The 10,297-nt window shown below is 36.6% G+C and overlaps 1 protein-coding gene across 1 annotated transcript in view; it reads right to left on the minus strand.

The window, feature by feature from the left end:
• Window positions 1–505: 505 nt before the first annotated feature.
• The window catches only part of XPO1 (exportin 1), a 35,091-nt gene continuing 25,299 nt past the window's right edge, over window positions 506–10,297 (minus strand). The window contains exons 14-24 of the mRNA XM_009706025.1: window positions 9,707–9,863; window positions 9,420–9,583; window positions 8,450–8,584; window positions 7,366–7,549; window positions 5,874–5,980; window positions 5,265–5,459; window positions 4,105–4,273; window positions 2,763–2,897; window positions 2,488–2,647; window positions 2,309–2,405; window positions 506–1,557 (exon numbers count right to left, since the gene is read on the minus strand). Coding sequence (XP_009704327.1) covers window positions 1,411–1,557; window positions 2,309–2,405; window positions 2,488–2,647; window positions 2,763–2,897; window positions 4,105–4,273; window positions 5,265–5,459; window positions 5,874–5,980; window positions 7,366–7,549; window positions 8,450–8,584; window positions 9,420–9,583; window positions 9,707–9,863 — 1,650 coding nt within the window. The 3' untranslated portion in view covers window positions 506–1,410. The remainder of the gene's footprint in view (window positions 1,558–2,308; window positions 2,406–2,487; window positions 2,648–2,762; window positions 2,898–4,104; window positions 4,274–5,264; window positions 5,460–5,873; window positions 5,981–7,365; window positions 7,550–8,449; window positions 8,585–9,419; window positions 9,584–9,706; window positions 9,864–10,297) is intronic.

The following is a 10,297-nucleotide window of genomic DNA, read 5'->3' on the forward strand; positions in this document are numbered from 1 at the left end:
GACAAGATATTACAAAAATGGGGAAGCCAAGACTGTACACAATCTTAGTGTTCATACTGCTTTTCGTATCTGTACTTCATAAATCTGAAAATCATTTAACTACAAAACTTTAGGTAGAAAAATAACTGTAGAGCTTGTCTACATGCGTTATTAACATGTACTGGTATCAATTGTTTAGTCAAGATACAGTGCAATACCTCTTTGAAATAAATTGCAAAGAGTCCATACAGAGAGCAAGCAAGAGTACCTTACTCCTGGCATTTTATAGTAACGTAGTATGGAATATTTATTCATGTAGGTAAGTCAGAACAGCTACTGTACTTCCAAATGGAACCCAACTTAGTTCATGTTAACTTCAAGCACAGCCAAAGTCCTTGAGATGAGGCAAGCCAGAAACAACAGTTATCTAGACCTCAAGGAACTTTTCCTACACCTTCAGGATACAAATCTTAAATATGATCACAGCATTTTCATCCAACAAAAGAATAAGCCGAAGAAAGAAAAATAAATGTAAACCAAGTTTATTTTGCTTTTAAGTAGTGTTCTTTAAGCACTACAGCATGGTAAACAATGTAAATTAGTATAAGTCATCTCAAAAGCCAGAGTTTTGTTTTTTTTATTTTATGAGTTGTTAAAAAGATGCAGCCTATTCTAACAGGATAAATATTTTAACCATTTCACTTCGAGTTAATGAAGGCTCACAAATGAGCAACACTCCTCATTGAGGAAAACAAAAAGCTGTTGTCGACAAAGCGACAGCACACACACAAAACCAAAAGAACTGTGTAAAAATAACTAACTGTACTGTGTTCCCATACTCTTTAGAAGTTGCTTTACAATGGGATGATATGCACATGATCTTGCTGCAAACTTGCCATACAACTTGCAAATACATGTAGCCTAGCCTTACCACTCAGTCCAAAAAGCTGCTAACTGATCAAAACAAATGCAGCACTATAATCCTCTGCTTAACAATTAATTCAATCTGTTTTACTCATTACTTTTTCTCCTAGACTGCAGGACAGACTAGAAAGAAAATGATCCCGAATTAAAAATCGATACTCTTACATGAAATTGTATTATTTTGCAATATAGTCTTTTACAAGTTATGTTTTGCCTATTTTCCCCTTAGCCACAAAATGGGCATGAAGTAAGTACTTTGAAAATGCCTTAATTTTCAACTTCATGCAAATCTAAATAAAGATGACCAAACAAAAGCTTAAACAATGGAAGGATATTTCACAGAAAATTTCTTATACAAAAAACACATAAGAAAAAGGGCCACTAGGTGACGTTTTAATTTACAAATTGGCATCATTTTGGTCAACAAATATCCAAGTGCTGTTTTCTTCTATCACAACAAAGTAGCTGTACAGAAAGAAAACTGCAAAACTTGTTTTATTTTTTTTTTTAATCGCACATCTCCTCAGGAATTTCATGTGGATTAAGGATGCCAGGTACAGACATCTGAAGTTTATGCTTCTCCTCTTGAGCCTGCCGAAGGGCTGTTTCTCTTTCCTCCAAGAATAAGTCTGATGTGTCTTCACCTGCAAATTCCTGTATAATTCACATAAAATCATTAGTTTATTGTCAAATGCTCTAGGCAGAGTAACAAGCTTCCAAAGGCCAGAATGATAGAGAGAACCTCTTCCCTTCACATTCCCTGCTAGACTATTGGCTTGTTTTGCTTTCAGTTCCCAAGATCAGAATTAATATAAAGGAAAGCAAAATATTTTAAGATTTTCACTGTATGTTACAAAACAGGATGCTATAATAACCCAGCATTTGTAACATTATCACCATTAAAGCCGTATGATTACAATTTTGAAATACCTCACAACTTCAGTCTCAAAACTAATTAACAAACTGTTTCCTACAGTCTTCCAGAATTCTAGCATCTTTAGAAAAAGAAAAGCATAGCATTACTCTAGCAAGTTTCAAAATGTTCCAGTCCAAAGCAGAATTGAAACAAAATCTGGTTAAAAATCAACTTGCTTTGTTTCCCATTAGAGTACCTTTTGCAGCCATCTTAGGCATATGAATTTTATGCACAGCGTAAAGCAGAAGTGATGACATTTAAGTCCAATTTATAAAATTAAGTTACACTGAAATAGATTGTATGACACACCAGTCATGCAAGCCATTTGACAAGAGTTCTCACCACATTTTAAACAGCTGCAAAATAATTTGTATCTCCTAAACAAACACTGAATGAACACTGTCCATGTACTTTCCAACAGTATCACCCTGCTGAATAATCATTTTTCATTTCTTAAAAACAAAAAAAACCACCACACGCCAAACATACCTTGATTTGGACCAGGAAATCCCTTAGGTGTTCCTTGAAGGCAGGAATATCCTGGTTTAAACTGAACAGTCCTGTTACGAACAGCTTAACCTGGGCACTAACACATCAGTAAACACATCAGTTAGCATTTCAAGACACAAAACCCCACTAAAAGTAGTAAAGAATCACAGCAGACTTACTCTTGCAGGTGAGGAAATGCAGATTTGAGGAGATTAGCAACATACTCCTGAATAAACATTTGGTTGTTCACTGGATTTCCAGGGTTTAATGGAGTACTTATTTTTCCCTCTTCTACTAAGTTGAACATGTATGCAAGGATTGATGCATGCATTGTCAAACCTGAAGAGATCAAAGTTATACATATGCAGTTACTATTCAGAACAGGATGTGTAACGTGATTTTGATGTTCAAGAGGATTGTTTTCATCAACCGGCTCACATATATGCAGTCTTACCAGCAGTGTGTGAGGTGTCTGTTACAACTGAGAAAATGTGCTGAAGGATATCACAGAAATATGTCTGATAGAAACTCTGGGCAGCAGTCTCTTCTTGTGCAACATTCTGTAGTAGAGTATAAAGTATCTGTAGTCCTGGAAAATACACATTAAAAAACTAAGTTACCAACAGAACAATATTAAGACCTCTGTGCATACTGTTGCCTTTTCCAAAAGGATACAAATATCCCAAGAGATTCTGATAGGCGCTGAAAAGACAAGCATTACACGTCATTATTTTCTCAGGCATTTCCTCAAGTAGCCACTAGAGGGAGGGCCACAGCCACATTTACACGACATACCGATTCTATTTGCATTTGACATCATAGGACACAAGCATAAAGAACCAATCACATCACTTTATTGGTACTAAGGAGACAGAAACCCTCTACAAAAATAAGTGTTTGCTAACTTCAGAAGGAAAAAAGTTTCCATTTTTAGACTTATATGAAAACTTAAATTAGATAACTGGGTGAAATGCAACTGAAAGGTGTCTTTTATGCCCATCCCATCCAAACGCTGATACAAGACAAATTGGCTAAAAACTAAGTGGCTTCACAACATTTTTTTTAATCCAGTAGTTAAGATAGTGCACTAAGCCCAAGATCTTAAAAAAATAATATTTTTACAACTTAAGACTTTTATATAGCCTCTTGATCTATAGTCTCCCTTGATCACGGTCATTCTGTAGGGCTTTTTAATTACCCAAGTCTGTTAAACGAAGTGATACACTCAGCTGCTCCATGAAATTTCATCCTAAATTTAAATGGCGTCCTGTTGTCCAAAGGAAGCATAATCCAACCTTCTTAATCTAAGGTGCTTCCCCTTCCTTATGCTGTGGGCTCACTCCCAGCCCGTGCGTTCAGCACCAGCCCCAGTCATTCACTTTTCTGCTGGACTTTTCAGTAGTTACTAAGCAACTGTCGTACGGAGGTATTAAGTCAAACACCGCAGGCAGCACTACAAAACACTACTGTGACACCAGTTTTAGCAGCAGTGAGCTGTTGCATCAGTTCAGCCATTTCAAAAAAGTGTCAACCCTCACACGGAAAAGAAAGCAAGCAGAAACTGCAACAGTACTCTCTTACAGCTACGGGAGTGAAACAGCATCCAAGTATTTCAGCCCATTAATGTATACCTGGCTGACAACTTGAAGCCCAGACAGAAGATTCTTTTGCAAATGCAGTACAGAATCACGTAACTGGAATGTTAAGTTTGACTAAAGAGACACAAGAAAACAGCATTCTACCAGAAAATATCCGATACTGCAAGTGAAGCATGCATATAAAACACTTTGATTTACCTGTATCTGCAACATTTCTCATTGTATGTTTGAAAGCCCAAATAATAGAATCCAAAACAAGTTTGAACTGTGCAGGTGGAATGGCCAGGAACGCTGGGAAGCAATGAGAATTTACAGCTTGGAGTAGCAAGAAGAAGTTTGTTCTATGTTCAGGATATTCTTCAAAGTCCTAAAAGGAAGGGGGGGTGGAAAAAAAGTCAAGTTTCCTAAAGGTCCATCACAAGATCTTCTGTTAAGCAGAGCAAGTCAATACCTGACACGTAACAACATTTATATGCCAGGTTTAAAATAACCTTAAATGCAAGCCCAAGGTTGCATTTCTCAGTGAAGTTTTTACACCAATTTTCCCCACCAAAGCCTGGTAAGACCATCTTGTGGAGTTACACAACATTGACACGCTGAGCCATGTTTTGTCAGTACACAACCTTAAAATCACTACTCAGCCCACAGATAGACAGATGCTCTCAACACTGGTTAAGCACCTATGTTGCTACAGGGGTACAATTTCTGGTTACACCCTATTGCAAAGTAGCACTAATTCAGCTGGTAGTGCTCAAGTATTACGCAAATACATATTGCACACTATAGCATAAGAACTGCATTAGTGAGGAAATACTCAGAATTGCTGATCAGTATATTCATCAATTTTAAATATTTATGAATTTTAGTAGTTAGTTCTACACTGACATTTGACTGAAGTATACTTCTGCTTCTAGAAGCCAGACATTCCAAGTCCCCAGGACAGAAAAATTACTAAGGACTTAAATCAAAATCTAAACAGAGAAATAAGGCAATGAGATTAAGACAATCAACTAGACAGCCAGAATTCAGAACAAGTACATTTGTTTGAGCAGAAATTTCTTCAAGTGTCACAAATGCACTTTGCCACTGCAAAAAAATCAGGGAGACGATCTGCAAGACACCATATATGGAAATGGTATTCACAAAAAGACATGAACCTCTGCTTAATTTCCATAAGCTGAAAGCTGTGTAATAACTCTACATTCACTACATACTGCCTCCCTTCACTGTAAGAAAAGGAGATCTTTCACTTAGAGATGTACCAACAGCCAAGACTAGTACTCTTATGCTTTTTTTTTTTTTTGGTCTTCAGTCACCACAGAGATGCCTTATCCAAAGTTTAAATATAAATAAAATACCTTGTTGATCATATTTAATGTGCACTCAAAAACAGCATCAAATATCTGAGGTATTTCAGCAGTAATGTGTCCACCCAGCTTGTTTACAATGATAGCCATAGTACTAAGAACTTCAGGTTCTCTAGCGGCCGGAACATTTCTCTGGTAGTCAATGAGAACTGCATCCAACAAGGGAGGGACAAAGTTTTCAGCTACCTAATTGAAAGAGTAAGCCACGGTTATAACAATGCAGTTATTGAACAAAGTCTCTAGCATACAGTTTATAGTGAAGTTCGTTGTTTAGTTACAAGCAATACTTTTCCTTAGAAGTCAAAATACATTACACTCCCATGAACTCCCCACCCTCTGTACCCATCCAGCAGTGCTTCCAATAGGGATCTCTTAAACCTCCTTAATTACCTTTAAAATTACTCTCAGCTAAAATTAACTGAAGTATCTTGAGTGTAGCTCAGGCTTACCTCTGTATGATCATATTTTCTCCTTTTTGTATTTTACAGACCTCCTGAAGCAAGTTCCTGTGACCAACTGATTCAGTCAACAACAGAACAAAACCCGGCATTTTCCGTAATTCCGTCTTACAAGCTATTTGTATAAAATGAATCTACTTACCATCTGAGGATCATTGGACCTGCTCACCCAGCCAGAAATCAGTTTTAAAGTTTCCCTTTTTACAGTCCTCATACTTCTAATCAAGGGCTGCTTTGTTACCATTTCACCTGAAAAAGTTTTAAAGCTTCAGTTAATCAGGTACGGTGCTACAAAAAGATTAACTTAAATTGATATTCAAAACAGAGAATGCTTGGGTTTTACATCCAAAGACTATTAAAGACTTCTTAGGAGTATTGTGCAAAAAAAAAAGAATCCACACCTACCTCCCCAGGTCCAAGTTGCCATTTAACATTACAAAACTACTACTGACAGTACCCTACTTACACAGTTCAAAAACAAAGCTGCAACTTACTTTTCAAGTAAGACAAATGACACATACTCACTTAACTACGCAGACTGAGCTTACATCTCGTTTCTTACCCCCAAATCAATGCAGTCTCATCAGCGAAACCTGATCTAATGAACTGCACAGCCATACAACCATTACAGTACATGCACGGGAAAACCTGAAGAGCGCAGTCAGAAAAAGAAAGGGAGGATCGCTCCTGCTGGCATCAGAGCCACCTCTGGCAAGATAAAGCCAGTTGTGAGAACACACTCTGAGGCAACCGCAATCACAATAGCTGCTGATCAAGTAGCATGTCATGACTACAGTCCTAGCAAGTGCTTCCTAAACTTCACTGTTTCTCACAAAGACAAATTCTGGCCATTAGAGCTGCAGAATCAAAAGGTATTGATTTCTCAGACAGTTTTATTCTGTGTTCTGAGGAGCTACTTCAAGGTAAACCAGCTGCTCAGTTACCAAGTTTTATTTAACATTCATATTTCCAAATATCATCATCTGCACCAGCAAGAAAACCAGTCATAACACAGAATTCAGTAACTGACTCATTTAATCTTGTAATGAACTACTACAGAAGCACATTCTACTGAGATACCACAGACCCTAATTTATCTAGTAAAAATAGGTTAGGTAACTGATAATTCCTTCTCAGTGATTGCAAGCCTGGTTGATCATAACTTTCAGGCCTCTTCACAAAAGTCACATTTCTGTAATAAAGCTATTTAGTAGCACAGTATCATACAAAAAAATCCTGACAACATATTTTGAAAAAAAGGAGTAAGATTCTATTTAAAGATAGTATTTTAGTATTAAAAATTAGACTAAGCTAAAAGAATACATGCTACAACTTTGTCTCAGCAAGATGCCTATTAATTCTAAGTAAGCATCTATGGTGTTTTGCATCTTTCCTAAACTTTCTTGTTTATAGGTGGTTTTTTCCTCGCTTTAAAATCAGGAATTCTTTATTTGAATAGAGCATCGAGTTAACAAAAAAACAAAAATTAAATCTAAGCAAGCACTTTCAGTCATTCTCCACTTTCCCAAGCAATAAAATGAACACAGTAACATTAGCTTAATTGGAACATACTCTGAAACGTGGTGACATACACTGCTAACCCCCATTTTCAGGAAGAACATGAAATTTCTTACCATTAGCCTGAATAGCTGCAGAAATGTTTTCACTTAGGCACTTGTACACATTCAGCATATCTAAATAAATTCTTCCAAGCTGAATCACAAAGGGGTGGCCAACTGCTTTACATGCTCTTACATTGGTTTTCAGAATGCTACCAAGCTGCTTAACTGTTTCAGGATCCTTCAGAATATCAACATTCTGTTAAAAAAAAATTAGAGTCCATTTTATTTAATGAATGAAACTGCCCTTTAGCTTTCAATATAAAAATTTAAGTTTAAATATTTTATCTTACACACTGCATTAAAGAATGTATCACAGAAATTTACAGACTTTATATATACCGCTGTTTACTTCATGGCACTTGCCACTACCTCAAACAGAGAGTCAGAATAAAACTTCTATTGATTTATTTCTGCTCTTCTGCAGAAGTATTTTTGCTGCAGCGGTACAAGCATTACTCTAGTTGAAGAAAGAAAAAAACTAAGAAGGAGAGATTAAGAAGGTAAAAATAGACAGAAGTGATCCAAAGGACAGCCAGTATGTTCTTGTTTTAAGAGGGCAGACAGACTAAGAAACACAACTGAAACTTAAGTTTCAGGATCTTAATCTAATTAACTCCAAATGGATTGATCTCTTGTGCAGTGCAAAACTGTTGTTGTATGTGTCGAGGTAAAGTATTCTGAAAAGACTGAAAGAAATGGAAGATACAAGAAATAAAGATGTACTTTAAAAGAAAGCAGGAAGAGTGAACAGTATTTTTAGCATTTTAACTCTTCTGTTATTCTGGAAGAAAACCCACTTCTAAGCCAGGTAAAAGGGAGTCTTGGAAAAAAACTATGGAAACACATTCCGTACAGAAACAGAAAACTGTCCTTTGAATCAGATTAAAACCAGTATTTGTTTTGTCGTTTAAGTGCCCTCTCTCAAAACAACACTTTTACTGTCATGTCAATCACTGCTTTAGCCATCATGTAATAAAGTCCTCAACAGCTATGTACACTTAATGTCATGCCATGTGAAAAATAAACTCAGGGTAAAAGAAACATTTAGCAGGTTCTCTTGACCTGAACAAAACACACTTAAAATTTATGAGCTTACTTTTGTTGCCTGTTGAATTATGCTGTCCCATACTTGATTAGGCAGCAACATGTATTTTTCTATCAGATGCTCCTGCACAGTCTGGTCTGTCTGTGCCCCAATCATGTATCCTACTGCTTCATAGAATGTATGCACCTGATTGGAACAACAAGATGAAGTCAAAACAGGAAAGTTAAAAAGCAGTAAGGAAGAATTCACACTGTTCTGAACTAACATATAGTGAAGGCTGAAAATGGGTTTCACTGCCTAAATACCTTTTTGCTCTCCTGACTTTACAAGATCCTTCTCCATTCTTTTCCTCACTTTCTTCGTGTATAAAACAAGCCTCCATCCCCTTCCCTTCAAATGCCACTACATGCACCCCAGAGTCTTTCTTCAGTCTGCGGTCATATCCTGAAGCGGGGAAGCTCAGATGTATGCCACTTACCTAAGTATTTCCAGACATGTTTAAACTGTGGACTGGATTACATCCCTCCTTTACAGTACCTAACAGTACCTTCTTCCAGATGCTAGATCCACTCTGCCCTGAGTTTCGGTATGTTATTGCAACACCTCAGTGTGTGTCACGTGCACACCACTCTCTTATACTTCATGAGTTGTGCCCTTCCCAGATGCAGACACTTTTGGACTGTTCCCCATCCCCTCTTCACAAATACAGAAGTTACAGGTATACTATTATAGTAGGATATTACTCCTTCCCGAAGCAGAATCACAAAATTAGATTCAGTGTCTTATTTCTTTGTTAAAAACACACCAGAAATAAAAATTCCAACTAAATGCGCTTTAATTCTCCTTCCAAGCAATCGGAGATCTCAGTAATGCAACCTGATCATGCTATTTATACCATAACAGTGTCACTAACAAAAACTAAGAAATATAAATCAAGCCTTGAAAACCACTACTATATTTCAAAATGAAGTAACTTTTGATTAGTCTTTGGGAATTATCCACAATGGTGACTTAAACATACCTGTTGTGGCTGAAGGTCACAGATGATTGTATTAATATTGTTCAAGATTTCATCAATAAATGGCATGACCTCTCCCACTTGAACCTGAACAAAATGTCGGCGGCATTTTTGTGCTATTTTTATGAAAGTATCACAAGCCATATCCTGGACGCCATCATGAGTTTCTAAATTAAATCAGAGTCAATTACCACTTTGTATTTTTCCCCCATACATGCCCACATACGGGCATTTGGTTTTGTGGTTTTTTTTTTAATAATTACAACAGCAAGTGAAAAACAGATAATTACCATGCATAAATTCAAACAGCTTGTTGACTACTGTCTTCAAAAATTTCCAGTGAGCTCTCAAAAACCGTGGGTATTGACCTACTATATACATTATATTTGATGCAATAATGGCTTTATTGTCTTTTCCTCGCTTTTGTTCACAGAGTCCCAGGAGATCCTACAACATAACATATTTTTAGTTTCCTCTCCAAGTTTGTCCAGTTCAATTAAAAACACTACAGATATTAAATCCTACAAGTAGCTATATTACAGATCAAGCAAAGCAGTTGCCATAATCAAGTTCAAAGTCCAAATAAAAAACAAAAAAAACCCAAGTGTGTTAAGACTGGGGCGATGCAATTATTTAAGTTTCAGCCAAACTAGGAACACCATGTTTTCAACTGGGGAATCTCCATTTTAAATATAACTAAAGATTTCTGCAGGGGGGACTTCAACAAGCCTCACAGTATTGAATACTGACCAAGTAGTTGATATCAATAAAATATAGACTTCACAAACAGAAGATATTAAACAATCTCCTGTATGAATTTATGTGACTTGTTAAAGTAAGGTCTGTTACTCTTGTAAAAATGTTTTGTTCCTGAACTATTT

This window comes from Cariama cristata, unplaced genomic scaffold, assembly GCF_000690535.1.
Source record: "Cariama cristata isolate BGI_N322 unplaced genomic scaffold, ASM69053v1 scaffold8668, whole genome shotgun sequence".
NCBI classification, from domain to species: Eukaryota; Metazoa; Chordata; class Aves; order Cariamiformes; family Cariamidae; genus Cariama; species Cariama cristata.